This window comes from Phallusia mammillata, chromosome 1 (assembly GCF_965637545.1).
Source record: "Phallusia mammillata chromosome 1, kaPhaMamm4.hap1.1, whole genome shotgun sequence".
NCBI classification, from domain to species: Eukaryota; Metazoa; Chordata; class Ascidiacea; order Phlebobranchia; family Ascidiidae; genus Phallusia; species Phallusia mammillata.
The window spans coordinates 14826602-14843183 of NC_137252.1; the positions used below are offsets into that span (position 1 = coordinate 14826602).

At 40.2% G+C, this 16582-nt stretch overlaps 3 protein-coding genes across 4 annotated transcripts in view; 1 reads left to right on the forward strand and 2 right to left on the reverse strand.

Moving 5' to 3' along the window:
- Nucleotides 1-34: 34 nt before the first annotated feature.
- On the reverse strand, nucleotides 35-3364 carry LOC145227194 (pikachurin-like). Of its 2 annotated transcripts, none has more exons than XM_080092345.1 (6): nucleotides 3139-3364; nucleotides 2513-2757; nucleotides 2337-2442; nucleotides 1937-2109; nucleotides 1277-1565; nucleotides 35-1010 (listed from the first exon to the last, which is right to left on the reverse strand). In XM_080092345.1, exons 1-6 carry the CDS (start codon nucleotides 3335-3337, stop codon nucleotides 769-771), a joined length of 1254 nt encoding a protein of 417 aa, XP_079948471.1. In that variant the 5' UTR covers nucleotides 3338-3364; the 3' UTR covers nucleotides 35-768. The 2 variants fall into 2 exon arrangements, with proteins under 2 accessions (XP_079948471.1, XP_079948470.1); XM_080092344.1 differs by having other exon boundaries at nucleotides 1928-2109.
- Nucleotides 3365-3630: 266 nt separating this feature from the next.
- Nucleotides 3631-5304, forward strand: LOC145227253 (troponin C, isotype alpha-like). The gene is made up of 2 exons (XM_080092348.1): nucleotides 3631-3833; nucleotides 4351-5304. Exons 1-2 carry the CDS (start codon nucleotides 3633-3635, stop codon nucleotides 4690-4692), a joined length of 543 nt encoding a protein of 180 aa, XP_079948474.1. The 5' UTR covers nucleotides 3631-3632; the 3' UTR covers nucleotides 4693-5304.
- Nucleotides 5305-5412: 108 nt separating this feature from the next.
- The window catches only part of LOC145227162 (basement membrane-specific heparan sulfate proteoglycan core protein-like), a 37520-nt gene continuing 26350 nt past the window's right edge, over nucleotides 5413-16582 (reverse strand). Inside the window, exons 50-67 of the mRNA XM_080092342.1 lie at nucleotides 16160-16278; nucleotides 15840-15987; nucleotides 14826-14971; nucleotides 14546-14672; nucleotides 14311-14429; nucleotides 13853-13988; nucleotides 13661-13776; nucleotides 11683-11818; nucleotides 11208-11389; nucleotides 10537-10810; nucleotides 9880-10116; nucleotides 9127-9395; nucleotides 8517-8724; nucleotides 7891-8135; nucleotides 7715-7820; nucleotides 7306-7487; nucleotides 6655-6943; nucleotides 5413-6388 (exon numbers count right to left, since the gene is read on the reverse strand). Coding sequence (XP_079948468.1) covers nucleotides 6147-6388; nucleotides 6655-6943; nucleotides 7306-7487; nucleotides 7715-7820; nucleotides 7891-8135; nucleotides 8517-8724; nucleotides 9127-9395; nucleotides 9880-10116; nucleotides 10537-10810; nucleotides 11208-11389; nucleotides 11683-11818; nucleotides 13661-13776; nucleotides 13853-13988; nucleotides 14311-14429; nucleotides 14546-14672; nucleotides 14826-14971; nucleotides 15840-15987; nucleotides 16160-16278 — 3281 coding nt within the window. The 3' untranslated portion in view covers nucleotides 5413-6146. The remainder of the gene's footprint in view (nucleotides 6389-6654; nucleotides 6944-7305; nucleotides 7488-7714; nucleotides 7821-7890; nucleotides 8136-8516; nucleotides 8725-9126; nucleotides 9396-9879; nucleotides 10117-10536; nucleotides 10811-11207; nucleotides 11390-11682; nucleotides 11819-13660; nucleotides 13777-13852; nucleotides 13989-14310; nucleotides 14430-14545; nucleotides 14673-14825; nucleotides 14972-15839; nucleotides 15988-16159; nucleotides 16279-16582) is intronic.

Consider the following 16582-nt stretch of genomic DNA (forward strand, 5'->3'; position numbering starts at 1 on the left):
GACTATAGCTCTGAGTATAAGCACAACCATCATATATCCGAAAGAACATATCATCATCCAAAACTTCATTAATGGCGCAACGCACGAAACAAAATTACAAAATGCGGCGTACTGTTTACACTTCAGTGCAATGCAACTTAAAGGCAAAACCGTTAATACTATTGATTACAAACCGAGAAAATATACAAGTGGCGGCAAAGGACAGTGGCTGAGTTTGAAGAACTGATCACTGTCAGGATGGAAAAAGCTGACGGATAAAGTGCGTGGGCGTGGCGGTCAACGTCACACAATCGTGACCCGCACAATTTAACTCATAGGAGGTGAAATACGATTATTAAACCGAACACCTGTTGGGAAGCATGACCAATGTGCCTCCGCACTGCAGCACTTTAAAATAGGCAAGAATACGCAATTCTATGCTGAATCGCAATAAAGACAGAACATGGTAGTGGGTAATCCGGCTCAAGTTTAATTTTGAAATTACTTTTTACATTCCTTAATCGTTGACCCGTTGGATAAATACGAAATACAACCATTTAAAGACTACAAAGTTCCCAGTGGATGTAAATAGGGCTAGTTCGCCCAAAATGGTCTCTAGTCTACCCCATCTTGTCACAATACAGCTAATATAAATATTGATGTGTAGATCGACAATGCACCGCACTGGGTGGAAAAAATAACGTGTTTCAAGGTAGAGAATCCTTGCAAATGCTGGAGCGATATTGGCACCGCAGAATCAACATTTCCTATTGACTACTCAACCAATGTTTACAAGTTGACCAGGTTGAATAAACCAACAGGTTCGGAACGACACGCCCGCAACTTTACCCTTTCCAGGGCCCCAGAGCTGCTGAAATCGAGGGATGGGGTGTCAGCATCATCAAGGTATCTTGAACCGAGTTCGGTTGCTCGGCCAGTCGAGACCGAAGTCAGTTTGAAGTCTTGTAGACAACCGGCGAAACCTGACGTGTATAGACCAGCTGTAGCGTATCTTACATCGGGTGCTCCACCTAGAAATGAAAGGGGTTTAAAAAGGGGATAAGAAATAAAACTCATCCAGTTCCCCCCAAAATAACACTAGAAGTTACATTACCAGGAAATAGCATACTTAATAATGATTCTTGGTGTTGCAAAGTTTAATTTTATGCTTGAATCAATTGACGAAAATGACTTTTTGACTTGGCCAACATTTCATTATTGATCCAAGCATATGCAGACTGCCCAGAAATGTAATCGGGCCACTGACAAATGCACAACGATTCAAACTTCCACTCACCCACATAAACCCGGCCTGGGGTATTGGCATCGTTGTGGGTCGACGCTGATTGGACCGCTGTGGGTGCCACGTGATCGTCGATCCACATCAGAGCCAGAGAGCCACGCCTGACTATTGTCGCCTTGTGCCATAAACCGTCGACGACTGGAAAGGTGCTTGTTGCGCTGCTACGTCCGCCGCCAAGGTCGAAACTGTACACAAGGTAGGACGCCTGAAGACCGACGGAAATAAAATCCCCGTTCCGCCGCCGACCGTTGCTCGTGGATGAAGCCCGACGACCTTCCAAGTCCTTGTGGATAATGACAGATATACATTTAAGTATGGGTCATTGTGTACGGATTTTACGAATAAATTTGATTGTTTTGTACAAGAAAGTACCACATTTTGCATGGGAAAATGCAACAATCAAACTTTAAAAGAAAGATGTGTGACAAAGCGCTCGAGCACGTGGCCCAATGGCATTAGCACTTGCCCGGGCCTTCAACACATGGATACCCGAAAGTAGAAATAATCGCGTCTGCGTGCAGTTAGCCTTTCTTATTTAACTTCGTGACTAGGATCAATCTGTTAAATTTTGCCTTTTATACATAATAGTCCACTATATCTTTACTCTTATCTTTAAATCACAAATAAAGGTTATAACTATCATACATGTATGACCTCTCCATGGAAGAAAATCAGGCCTTCGGGGTTGGTTGCATGAAAACGGAAGCTGATCTGTTCAGCTGCACCGTCATGAAGGAAAGTGCTTGGGTGGAATGAGGCATAAGAACTGCGAACAAAACGCGCGGAAGGGCGACTTCGTGCAAGGAACATCCCACTTGGTTGCATATCTGTGAAAAGAGTTTGTTGGAAGTTGAGGGCAGAGTCAAGCATACAAAGATTTAGGGCTTTAAATGTTGATATATTCCTGTATTACAAAGTGGAAATGTTTACAGTAAGTATTGTAAAGTACAAGATTTAACTTTAAGTCGGTTATTTAGGTACGGGTAGGTAAAACGTGTAATGTATTTTTAGTCTAGCTATTCTGTTTCAAACAGTTGTACACGTTAACACTAACCCGACAAAATGTCGTTGTTTTCGGCCACAACTTCCTCCGTACAAACGCCAATGTTTTTCTTTGCGAACTTTTTACCGAAAGCCAAGTTTTTCTTATTGATCTTCAGCTGTGAAAAAAACACATGCCATGAGTTTACAGTTGAGCCAATCAGAATCTGACACGTAACAATCACTCACCTGTGACACGCATCCGTCAAATCCATCACGAACGTAAACTTTATCTGCAATGCCTTCCCAGAACTTAACGCCGCCAATAAACATGGGTCCAGTGACCCCCAGGAGACCGAAACCGGACGCCTTAGCACGGGCCACGACACGTCCATCAACTTCGACCTTTCCCTTGCCTCTACGACGAATTGCTCTGATCACGTGCCAAGTCCCAACCCCGATTACTGAGGCTGGAGTTCTGATAATTGCAGTGTCTGTAATATAGACAAATGTTTAAAGATTAAGCTTTGAAGTTTTGTTTTAGTTCGACTGATGGTAAAATTGGTAAAACCACCTTGTAAAAAATGAGTTCATGAAAACCGATTTTTACAACGAGCAAATAATTTGTTGAGGGAGGAATAAAAAGACGTAGGTGTATGATCTTAGCGGTAAAAACAAAATACTGGTGTTTTAACATTGTAGTTTTTCAGACAAAAAAGTGAGTATTTTGTAGTTTCACAGTGGTTGAAAGAACTTGATAAATATATAACCACATTATTTGTTCATTATTTACTATGTTTGTACTTTCGAAGACCAAAGTGGTCAAAACCTCAAATCACGGAAAATGGAAAAGTTACTTAATCATAACAAGTTACCTGTTCCCCAAGAAAACCGAAATTCTATAGCGTTGTCGCGGATCGCCAGCGACACGAAGTGGTAGTTTGAAAACTGATCATTTCCATTACTTTCGTCTCTGTTAAATAACAGGAGACCGTTGGATCTTGAATTTCTTCTGATCCTCATCGTGATGTCGGTGCGTTGTGGCAAAGATGCACGGACCGATTTCGACATCATGTACGATTCCTGCAATAATGAAAATAGAAAAAATAATGATGTTTGTTTCCATTTTATTTTGTTTTGTTTCGGTCAATGCTTATCCTCAACCCCAACTGGTGTGTCAAACCGACCACTAAATAGTCAAATATAGGACGAAGTAATATCGTTGGATTGTTTAACCGTGATGGTAAAGCATCGCGAAAGACCAAAAACCTTTTTAAGTACAAAGAAGTTATACAAACATCCAGCCAACAAGCAAATTTACGATGCGTGGAGAAAGAGATAGTGTTGATACACACACAAGATGTCAACTATGTCTATTCGAAAGTCACAAGTAAGTGTCAAGGCTCGAATGCACCAGTTGGAGAGTGCAGCAGCCAGTGCTGATCATGTATCAAGTCACCCTGAACTGCTTAGACAACGACAGAAAATTGCTTCTACAAGCTCAAGCGTACACGAAACAGAGAGTGATACCAGCGACGATGAAGCGTTCCAGTTTCGAGAGCTTGTTCGAGTAAGTTTGTCAAGTCGTAACAAATCTGCTTTTACCGCGATTTACGAGCGGTCCGTCCCATATAACGCAAACAACTTAAGACGACGTAACACAAATTTTCTACTAATGTGTATTGGTATATTGATAATATTTTTCTCGCCTTGGGAACTGTTTTTACCACGGCGCCCTTGATTATAAGCCGATTGTTGGGTTATTAAAAAATAATGCATGCCGCCCTCGATTGTAAGCCACATACTTTGATGTTACCAGTGTTTCGTAATACTTCTTTCTGTTGTAATGTTTTAAAACTATTTACCCATATTTGTTTGTCACGCAAATAACTGTACCCGCAATATACTTATGTAGTATAAATACTACATGCAAAAGAATTTTAAACCTGAAATGAAGCACTTATGTAGAAATTATATCGGTGTGAAACTAAATTGTAAGCCGCACAAACTGCAGGATAAAAAATAGCTTTAAAAGCCACGGCCTACAATCAAATAAATACGGTAACCACATTAAACTGCATTTAAAGGCGTTAGCGATGGACAGTGGAGCAACCGGCAAAGGCGATGAGGAATCAGAACTCGACGCACTTCGCGAGACTTTCAAAATATTAGACTGCGACGAGGATGGATATATTACGTTGTCAGACCTCCGCGAATCGATGAACAATACTGAATCAGACTCGGACGAAGATGAGAGCACTCGACTAGGCGATGAGGATTTGGTTGAGATGATAGCAGCCGCTGATGAAAAGGGCGACGGTCGCATCAGCTTCGAGAGCTTTGTTAAAATGGTCGAGCCCCGAAAAACCAAAAGCTCTCGAGACAAACGAAAAAAGTCCGCGGTCAAGGGCACCGACAAGAGGTCGTGAAAAGAGGCGACCCGTGAAATAAGTTTTGAATGGCAGCTAATTTAAAGAGCTAGGGAAATTATAAACCAATCACAACACTGCGTCGCTGTCTTTATTTTGGCAAAATACAACCACAAGTCGTGCTAACATTAAGACAAGATAATTTATTTTCAAATGTAAACTTATTAGTGCCACCTTTTGCCAGCTCTTAGATATATCACGTGCAATGTGTATTTGTATTACCCTCACACTTGAGAAAACGCTGATTCGCTTTTGTTCCGCAAAGAAAATATCTGTGTCGTTACTAAATGTAAATAGTATCGAAATCCTTATTTGAGTGTGTAATACCATACTAATTGTCCAATTTATTGATTTTGTATAATCCTTAGCCTATTTGTATTCACGAGAGCACAATCGGCCCTTCTGCGAAGTCTGAAACAGAATTTGCAATGTCAGACAAAAGGCACAATACCATGAACATTTTTTTCAAGTAATCACTGTAAAATGTCTTGTACTTTACCTTACTTCACTAATAAGAACGTATTTTAACATTGTCTGTATTTTTGTGTCTTTTGCTGCCGCGTAGTTGAGTGAAAATAAACTGACATCACGGCAAACTGCTGGGAAGAAAAACTGGAAGCAAATTAAATTCAGCGAATTTATGACTTCTTGCCTAAACTTGTGATGAGTTTGAGAACTTACAGTCTGACTATAGCTCTGAGTATAAGCACAACCATCATATATCCGAAAGAACATATCATCATCCAAAACTTCATTAATGGCGCAACGCACGAAACAAAATTACAAAATGCGGCGTACTGTTTACACTTCAGTGCAATGCAACTTAAAGGCAAAACCGTTAATACTATTGATTACAAACCGAGAAAATATACAAGTGGCGGCAAAGGACAGTGGCTGAGTTTGAAGAACTGATCACTGTCAGGATGGAAAAAGCTGACGGATAAAGTGCGTGGGCGTGGCGGTCAACGTCACACAATCGTGACCCGCACAATTTAACTCATAGGAGGTGAAATACGATTATTAAACCGAACACCTGTTGGGAAGCATGACCAATGTGCCTCCGCACTGCAGCACTTTAAAATAGGCAAGAATACGCAATTCTATGCTGAATCGCAATAAAGACAGAACATGGTAGTGGGTAATCCGGCTCAAGTTTAATTTTGAAATTACTTTTTACATTCCTTAATCGTTGACCCGTTGGATAAATACGAAATACAACCATTTAAAGACTACAAAGTTCCCAGTGGATGTAAATAGGGCTAGTTCGCCCAAAATGGTCTCTAGTCTACCCCATCTTGTCACAATACAGCTAATATAAATATTGATGTGTAGATCGACAATGCACCGCACTGGGTGGAAAAAATAACGTGTTTCAAGGTAGAGAATCCTTGCAAATGCTGGAGCGATATTGGCACCGCAGAATCAACATTTCCTATTGACTACTCAACCAATGTTTACAAGTTGACCAGGTTGAATAAACCAACAGGTTCGGAACGACACGCCCGCAACTTTACCCTTTCCAGGGCCCCAGAGCTGCTGAAATCGAGGGATGGGGTGTCAGCATCATCAAGGTATCTTGAACCGAGTTCGGTTGCTCGGCCAGTCGAGACCGAAGTCAGTTTGAAGTCTTGTAGACAACCGGCGAAACCTGACGTGTATAGACCAGCTGTAGCGTATCTTACATCGGGTGCTCCACCTAGAAATGAAAGGGGTTTAAAAAGGGGATAAGAAATAAAACTCATCCAGTTCCCCCCAAAATAACACTAGAAGTTACATTACCAGGAAATAGCATACTTAATAATGATTCTTGGTGTTGCAAAGTTTAATTTTATGCTTGAATCAATTGACGAAAATGACTTTTTGACTTGGCCAACATTTCATTATTGATCCAAGCATATGCAGACTGCCCAGAAATGTAATCGGGCCACTGACAAATGCACAACGATTCAAACTTCCACTCACCCACATAAACCCGGCCTGGGGTATTGGCATCGTTGTGGGTCGACGCTGATTGGACCGCTGTGGGTGCCACGTGATCGTCGATCCACATCAGAGCCAGAGAGCCACGCCTGACTATTGTCGCCTTGTGCCATAAACCGTCGACGACTGGAAAGGTGCTTGTTGCGCTGCTACGTCCGCCGCCAAGGTCGAAACTGTACACAAGGTAGGACGCCTGAAGACCGACGGAAATAAAATCCCCGTTCCGCCGCCGACCGTTGCTCGTGGATGAAGCCCGACGACCTTCCAAGTCCTTGTGGATAATGACAGATATACATTTAAGTATGGGTCATTGTGTACGGATTTTACGAATAAATTTGATTGTTTTGTACAAGAAAGTACCACATTTTGCATGGGAAAATGCAACAATCAAACTTTAAAAGAAAGATGTGTGACAAAGCGCTCGAGCACGTGGCCCAATGGCATTAGCACTTGCCCGGGCCTTCAACACATGGATACCCGAAAGTAGAAATAATCGCGTCTGCGTGCAGTTAGCCTTTCTTATTTAACTTCGTGACTAGGATCAATCTGTTAAATTTTGCCTTTTATACATAATAGTCCACTATATCTTTACTCTTATCTTTAAATCACAAATAAAGGTTATAACTATCATACATGTATGACCTCTCCATGGAAGAAAATCAGGCCTTCGGGGTTGGTTGCATGAAAACGGAAGCTGATCTGTTCAGCTGCACCGTCATGAAGGAAAGTGCTTGGGTGGAATGAGGCATAAGAACTGCGAACAAAACGCGCGGAAGGGCGACTTCGTGCAAGGAACATCCCACTTGGTTGCATATCTGTGAAAAGAGTTTGTTGGAAGTTGAGGGCAGAGTCAAGCATACAAAGATTTAGGGCTTTAAATGTTGATATATTCCTGTATTACAAAGTGGAAATGTTTACAGTAAGTATTGTAAAGTACAAGATTTAACTTTAAGTCGGTTATTTAGGTACGGGTAGGTAAAACGTGTAATGTATTTTTAGTCTAGCTATTCTGTTTCAAACAGTTGTACACGTTAACACTAACCCGACAAAATGTCGTTGTTTTCGGCCACAACTTCCTCCGTACAAACGCCAATGTTTTTCTTTGCGAACTTTTTACCGAAAGCCAAGTTTTTCTTATTGATCTTCAGCTGTGAAAAAAACACATGCCATGAGTTTACAGTTGAGCCAATCAGAATCTGACACGTAACAATCACTCACCTGTGACACGCATCCGTCAAATCCATCACGAACGTAAACTTTATCTGCAATGCCTTCCCAGAACTTAACGCCGCCAATAAACATGGGTCCAGTGACCCCCAGGAGACCGAAACCGGACGCCTTAGCACGGGCCACGACACGTCCATCAACTTCGACCTTTCCCTTGCCTCTACGACGAATTGCTCTGATCACGTGCCAAGTCCCAACCCCGATTACTGAGGCTGGAGTTCTGATAATTGCAGTGTCTGTAATATAGACAAATGTTTAAAGATTAAGCTTTGAAGTTTTGTTTTAGTTCGACTGATGGTAAAATTGGTAAAACCACCTTGTAAAAAATGAGTTCATGAAAACCGATTTTTACAACGAGCAAATAATTTGTTGAGGGAGGAATAAAAAGACGTAGGTGTATGATCTTAGCGGTAAAAACAAAATACTGGTGTTTTAACATTGTAGTTTTTCAGACAAAAAAGTGAGTATTTTGTAGTTTCACAGTGGTTGAAAGAACTTGATAAATATATAACCACATTATTTGTTCATTATTTACTATGTTTGTACTTTCGAAGACCAAAGTGGTCAAAACCTCAAATCACGGAAAATGGAAAAGTTACTTAATCATAACAAGTTACCTGTTCCCCAAGAAAACCGAAATTCTATAGCGTTGTCGCGGATCGCCAGCGACACGAAGTGGTAGTTTGAAAACTGATCATTTCCATTACTTTCGTCTCTGTTAAATAACAGGAGACCGTTGGATCTTGAATTTCTTCTGATCCTCATCGTGATGTCGGTGCGTTGTGGCAAAGATGCACGGACCGATTTCGACATCATGTACGATTCCTGCAATAATGAAAATAGAAAAAATAATGATGTTTGTTTCCATTTTATTTTGTTTTGTTTCGGTCAATGCTTATCCTCAACCCCAACTGGTGTGTCAAACCGACCACTAAATAGTCAAATATAGGACGAAGTAATATCGTTGGATTGTTTAACCGTGATGGTAAAGCATCGCGAAAGACCAAAAACCTTTTTAAGTACAAAGAAGTTATACAAACATCCAGCCAACAAGCAAATTTACGATGCGTGGAGAAAGAGATAGTGTTGATACACACACAAGATGTCGTGCTAAAATATCGTAACGACAACTGCAGACTTAAAAATGAAAAAAAAAAAAAAAAAAAAAAAAAAGGTTTTTTTTTCACCAGATCAGATAAATTAAATTCAGTTTAAAACAAATGTTACCTTGTTGAATGCTACAGTCTCTGGAATATCCTCAGTGGGTTTAATCTTTGGTAGGAAATTACTTGTTACGTTTTCCATGGTCAGTAACAGTCCCTTGGCTTCCAGCCTTGGTCTATCGGGTGCTACGTCAAACAGGTCGCTTAATGAAGGTGCACGGTTGTCGACTTGGTTCGCACATCGAGGGCCGACCCAGTCAGTTTCACATATACAGCGGTAACCGAGTTCACGACCTAAATCACGCTCACATGTACCGTGTTCTGCACAGGATCCTGTGAAAAGGAAAGAAAATGCAAGTTTGAGATCCATTGTTGAATGTGGGATAAGGACGTTTTTGCGACTCAAGTATTTATAAACGGGTGTTACTGATGGCCCCTCATATCACTGATGATGACATGAGTATTTGCAGAAGGTCCAACACTTTGTACAAGAAGTAAAAGACAAAAGTTAGGCTCGGATAGTTTGCTTAGCCTAAATGAAAATTTGCTGCTTTGAAAGAGAAGGCAAACGAAAAACGCATAAAAAGTATTTAACGTTCTCTTATTTTCATTACATTTCGTAAATTCAAATTCGGACAGAAAAATCTATCAAATAGCACGCTGTGTTCGAGTCATATGCCCCATTCAATTACTAGAGATTCTTGTCAACACTTTTAGCTGTGATAAGAAAATAGCCAATTTGAACCTTAAACTATCAACAAATATCCAGGTGGTTCAAATGTTTATAAATCACAATGAATTTGGGCATGATACAAACCTTCTTTGCAGAGATCCTGTTCCACAAATTGGCAATTGTCTCCGAGTATTCCATCAGGACATTGACACGCGAATCCGGTTTTCGAGTCGTAGGTTTCCACGCACATTCCCTCGTTATAACACGGGGAGTCGCTTTTGTCGGCTCCGCAAGTCTTACACCGAACAATGCCTACACGATTGACCTCAGGTGACCCCATATCGATGACCTCCGTGTTGACCTCGAGTTGGCTGATGCAACCTACAGGGCAAAATGATAAGGCAATGTAATATATGACACAAAAGACTAAAGGCAAAAAAAATTTATTTAAACTATGGTACGCAAATCGAGTAAAGACTGTGAAAATACGCAATTTAAAACGTGAACATAGGATTTTTGAAATTCTTAAATGTACAATAAACCTCGGTTAATTCGGACTTATTTGGACCAAAACAAATTGTCTGATTAGGCGAAGATCCAGATTAACTGATGTCGATTAGTTCAAGCCTCACCACATTACAAATCATTTGTACCTCAAGTTTTGTACAAATTGAGCGAAAATCCGATTAACCGAATCCGCTTTTACTGAGGTTACTGTACCATTCATAGAACAAGAAGTCAAATTCGTCTAAAAAAGAGAAGGCAGCACAGCATTGTCCCTTCTATACGTTTGACACTAACCGTAAAATCCTAAATCGTGGCCCAGGTTCTGTATTTCACGCGGCAGACGTCCGTCCAAGTCACGTGGTATTCCTCCAAGGTAGAGTTGCGAGTCGACGTCCAGAGCACGAAACTCTCCCGGGGATTTCCCCTTCACCACTTCTCCGTCGTCCAATCGGATCTCTCCTGTCTTGCCGTTCCGGGAAATCACCACCGTGTGCCATTCACCAATCACAGCAGCCGACGCACTTCGGATGGTAACCGACCCCGAACCCACGTCAAAACGGAAATCCAACTGCAACAACGTGCAATTTGGTAAAGCTGACTATTTCAAACATTGAACAGCGTAAAACTGTACGACTATGCCCGTTCAAGCATTTTGAGGCAGTAACACGCAGTTTAAAAAATCTGGGTTTGTTGCACGAATGGTCTTTGGCAGGTGAAGTATCAATAGGGTGAATAGGCGAGTATGTCACAAACAATGAGTTAAATCAGAACAACACAATGACAATACTTTCTCCGATGTTACAAGTTTTACTTTTAATTAAAAACGTTAAAAAAAAATTTTTTTAAATGTGAAAACTTTGTGTCATCGAATTTACTTTTAAAGTCCAAACGACGTGAAATCATTTTTACAATTCTGCTTGCTATTAACCTGAAAAATTGTGGTATTTTTACAATAGGAAACTTACGTATCCGTCGGCCATGTTGAGGCTGATAAAGTCGCTTCCCATGCTAAAAGCGTACAAGAGAAGTCCGTTGAGAGAATTTGCTCGGAACGAGAGTTTGATGTTGAAACTGATGTAGAACTGGTTGGGCGTCAAGTCCATAGCGACATAAGAACGTTCAGTTTGCGAGAAGAACGGAATAAAAGCTGAAAAAACAAAAACAATCCGTATTTCGTAAATAGCATTAGCTGTTTTTGTTACCTTTAGTGGGTCAAATAGTAAAAAGCGACATATTTTAACACCACCATTCGGAAAACCATTATTTCATAATCAGAGACTTCATTTTCTTCAGGTTTTAGACTTGGTTAATAAAGTGGTATGGAGCAAAATAAAAAAAGCAAACAAAAGTCGTTTCTGGCTCTTAAGGTTGAATTGAGAGAGCACCCTGAGATATTTACGTAGATTTTGACTACAGTGTTATGTGACTTGGGCAACTTACAATGTACGACCACTGTGGCTTGTTGCTGCACAGATCCCACCTGGTTTGCAGCAGAACAAACGTAAACTCCGCTGTTTTCAGGCAGCGCGTTTCCGAGATCCAAAACCTCGTTCATGTTTGGAGATAGTTCCCCATCCTAAGCATACAAAAGTTTAAGTGTAATGTCATAGTAGACTACAAGAATCAGCCTGTGTGACAGGGCGGTGACCGACGGATCTGTCTACACTTATCAGACAAAATGTACTCAAAAAGAGCAGCAGACGATCAGCGTCAGTGTAATGTTTTATTTTTGAAAAACAGAAATATTAATTTCGCCTATTTGGGCATCGTCAGTTTCCGTCTAAAAAGAAAAGAACGATAAAAACACATAAAAGCTAAAACGGTAAAATACTACGGTAAAATACAGCCGCAAAATCAGACTAAAGCGATGAAAAACGCACGACCCCTTATCACTTAATGACGTCATCGCCTTCTAACGTGTGTTAGTTTTTTCGCTTGCTACTGGCGCCTTTATTGCCACCCCTTTTTAACAGTCAGTTAGCTTTGGTGTTAGTTGCAGACCTTCTCCGTTGTTTTTCATCGCTTTAGTCTGATTTTGCGGCTGTATTTTACCGTCGTATTTTACCGTTTTAGCTTTTATGTGTTTTTATCGTTCTTTTCTTTTTAGACGGAAACTGACGATGCCCAAATAGGCGAAATTAATATTTCTGTTTTTCAAAAATAAAACATTACACTGACGCTGATCGTCTGCTGCTCTTTTTGAGTACATTTTGTACATACAAAAGTTTAATAATTAAAAAAAAAACTTAAATATTTTGTTAAAACTTGTGTTTTTGGACGGTTTTGAGGTTGTCAATGCCAATTTAACCCTTTTCCGGTAGATGTTGGTATTTGCGACCCCTGTTTTGTTTTTTAACAAAAACTCCGTCAATCTGTCAGGTTGGGGTCAGGTTTCGAGCCAGGTTTAAGCCCCAATCAAACAGGCATGATTCAGGTTTGACTTTATGCTGGGCATCATTTTGGGGCCTGGCAGACCGGGTTTCGGGCATGTGCATTAAGGTTTGGTCCAGGCTCTAATTGCAGGCCAGCTTACAACTCTGGGCGGCATATCAGGAAATAAGTACGGTGTATTCGGGCCAAACATTGTGCAAAGATACAAATTGCCTGACTTTTGACACAGGTGTTATCCCGCACAGAAAACAGTGTTGTAGGTCAAGCATGACTTTGGTCAAATCGCAGGAATTCGGTTAATGCTTGCGCTACGTGCGTCCGTGCTTGACGCCCGCAACTCGTAACAGTATAACACGCAATCGATGATCCGCTAAATCGGTCGGAACGAGATGAGATATATGATAAGATAACAGACCGATTGCGATGTTCACATGGGAGACCAGATGCAAGGAGTTAACGATTGGTTGTTTAGGTGCAGAAACCAGTAGTTTGGTAAATTGCTCAATTTAAGTGGAAACTAACATACTGTCGCATCCAGAATAGTCAAGAAAATTATGACGATACTATATTATGTTATGTCAGTGATAACCATGAGTTTTTTGACCAGGTAGTCCTTATGACGTGCAAAATACATGTTAGTTAGGGGCGTGTTAAAAGCCTTATAACGTCAGAAGGCTTAACTGTTGTTGCTCAAAACACCTCTAGTGGTAAAAAATTGGAACATAAGCTGACTAAGAAAAAATTTACTCTTTGAGGGCCTAACGGGGTAACCGCTGGGGCTATCAAGTCAAACGAAACTGATGAAACATCTACATTACCATATCTACCAGCTGTAAAAGTTTCACCCAAATCCATTAAAGATTTCATGGAAAAAGTACATGGACAAATTTCACCAAAGAAAAACAAAACAAAAACATAGTTAAATCAAGATGTGTACCCTTCAGGATAGTTGCAATATTTTCTGCTTTAGACTCAAAAAGAAATATAAATATTCCTTTATTTCCTTTCCCGGAAAAAAGATACGCACCTGTTTGCTCCAAGTAATGTTAGAAGCAAGAGTAGAGTTGACGAGACAACTTAACGTGAGTGGTTCGTGAGCTCGTACCTCCAGAAATGTTGGTTCAACTTTGACCTCTGGCGATCCTGTAAAGCAAATTCCCCATTACAAGATCGTACTAGCACCAAAACTTTTATTAACCAACTCCAGATATATACGTACCGTGTATTAAAACGTCCAACGTGTCTCTTGTTGTCCCAACAGAGTTATTTGCCACACAAGCGTATGTTCCCGAGTCCGAAGCTGTTCCATTCATTGCGTGTCGACTCTCGTCGTCAAGTGGAAGTTGAGTGTCACCCTGAAAACATAACAAATCATCTTTAATCAAACTGTACATGATAAAGGCAGAATATTTTAAAATAGTGGCTTGCGAATAAAATCTGACTTGGTATGAAATGGCAGTGTCTATATTAAAGTTGAATCGAAAGAATTTTACCTTTGTGAACAACTAACTTCTTCTTCCGTATTGCGTGCGACCAGTGCACCAAGTGTTTTATGCAAAAATGCATTGGAAATTTTTTAAAATTCATGCAACGTAAACGTTAAAGGCTATTGTGATTCGGTTCGGGGAAAAAACTGACCATTGGATCGCAATTCACGAACGTGCCTACATAGCCTACCTTGTATAGAAACATGTCAGGTTTTGGAATCCCCGACGAGTTGCAGAAGATTTCATAAGTTCGTCCTTCAATCAGAATGTCCTCATTTCCGATCAGGTCAATAAACGCAGTTGGTGCAGCTAAGCAACACACAGAAATTGCAATGTAATTTTAACTAAATATTTATCCAATTAAAACGCTGCAAACCGAAGTGTGTCAAACAAACTGTTGAGGAGGCGTTTGTTTATTACTGTACCTTGCACTTGCAGTGTGACTGTGTCAGATGTGGTTCCGGCTGCATTGCTTGCCGTACATTGGTAAACCCCAGCATCTGCTACTTGTATATCCTCAATTGCCAATCGCCCGTTTAAATTCGTCAATGCCTGCAACGATACGCATATTAAACATTAAACTAGGCAACCACGATCTAATAAAGGGATCGCATGTAACAACGGTATTGTTTTTGATCAACGACATACACAGAAAAGCACCTTATCGTGTAAAATTTTCTGAAAATTTAAGTCCATATGTTTTACCCGGTCTTCGGGGAGGCTTTGGCCGTCGACTCGACTCCAAGAAATTTCGACATCCAGTGCATCGCCATCTGGTGTGCATTGGAACTCAATGAAGTCGCCGACTGTTTTTGTGACTTCTGTAGGTTGAACTTGTATTATTGGTGGATCTGAAACACAAACACAGTGATAGGAATTTAATATGACAGGTTTTCGAACCCCAACATATCTCTGTAGTTACCAATCATTTTCCTTTGGTTTGACAAACTTGGGCGGTATGGTAATGTAATGTTATCCTTTAGCATACATAAATCAAATATGCACACATTATGTTTGCTGTCATAATCGTTAATTCTTCATACAACAACATAATCAGTAATAAGCGCAGTTACGTAAAGTCATATGTATATATACAGAGTATAGAAACATGAGTTGCTAAAAACACTTGTGATTTGCCTTGGGGCTTTGCACTGACTTTTTGTTTCCTGCAAATTTTCAGACGCGTCCAGTTTGCGGTGGTTTGAACGTCTGGGTTTTAATGTTTTACGCAAGATAAGCATGTTTGTGAAACTTTACGCCTTCACACGCTAGCTTGGCATTTCGAAAATGTTGTTTACGAGTGAAATATCGCACACAGTGCAATACATGAAATAACATGATTTGTTTATTAGTAAGTTCACAAACAAAAACGCAGGAATTTTTTTCGTTGAGGTTAAACAAGTTTTGTGAGGTTTTAAAGTGGAAGAACATGAAATTTGCACAGTGATAGAATTTAATTCAAATGTAAAACGAAAATGTTCTACTAAGCGTGCGCAACACGAATGTAGTATGATTTTAAATTGTACACAAAAGGTTCTAAAATCCTTGCAGTACTATCCACATATAGTTAACAAATATCGCGACTATTATTCGGTTACTTTACCACAGTGCTTAACTAACTTATGTGTCAGTTTTTGTACAGCAAAACGTTAGTACTGCATGTTGCAAATCAATGAGGTAAAATAAGTTCAAAAACATTTATTCAATGCGTAAACTTACTGGCTTCTAGGATAGTAAGTGAGGTAGTGGACGATCCTGCATCATTAGTTCCTGTGCAGGTGTAAACTCCAGCATCGGTAAGAGGGTCAAAGCCAGTGACTTGCATTAGTCCACCAGCAGTTAACACTGATGATGCAACACCGTCGTCCTAAAACAAAATAAAGATTTTGAAAATAGGGCGATTGGACATTTTGAAATCAATATACTGTTCGAGACAGAACTTTTTTAGATTGTAAATTATACACAAGGAGCGAACTACTGAAGCCAAGGAAAAAAGTTGACAAAACGAAGTGCGAATCAAGAGAGAAAACAAGTCTAACCTTTTTCCAACTGAACGCAACAGGGGGTGTCCCCGATATAGCTGAACACGTGATATTTGTAGATTGTCCCGGTGCAAGAGAGACGATAGCTGAGGGTTTGACCGCAAGGGAAGGAGGAACTGGGTTAAATGTAATAACTAACGTTAAAATGTGGATATTTAAATGAAGTTAGGAAATATATGTGTAAAAATATAATTAGGGGGTTCGCGTTCATAGGAATGCGCCGGTAAAACGGTTTGAATTTGAACAAGAACTCTAAAAAAGTGATCATAAGTGTTTTGAATAAATTGCCGACATAAGAAAAATGTATTTATGACCAATGTGTACTATGATGTAAAGTTGTAAGTGGACAAGCCTCAAACACTATACCCGAAACCGAATTTGCTTTAAAATAAAGCCGGATTAGGCCAAAAATTGATTAAA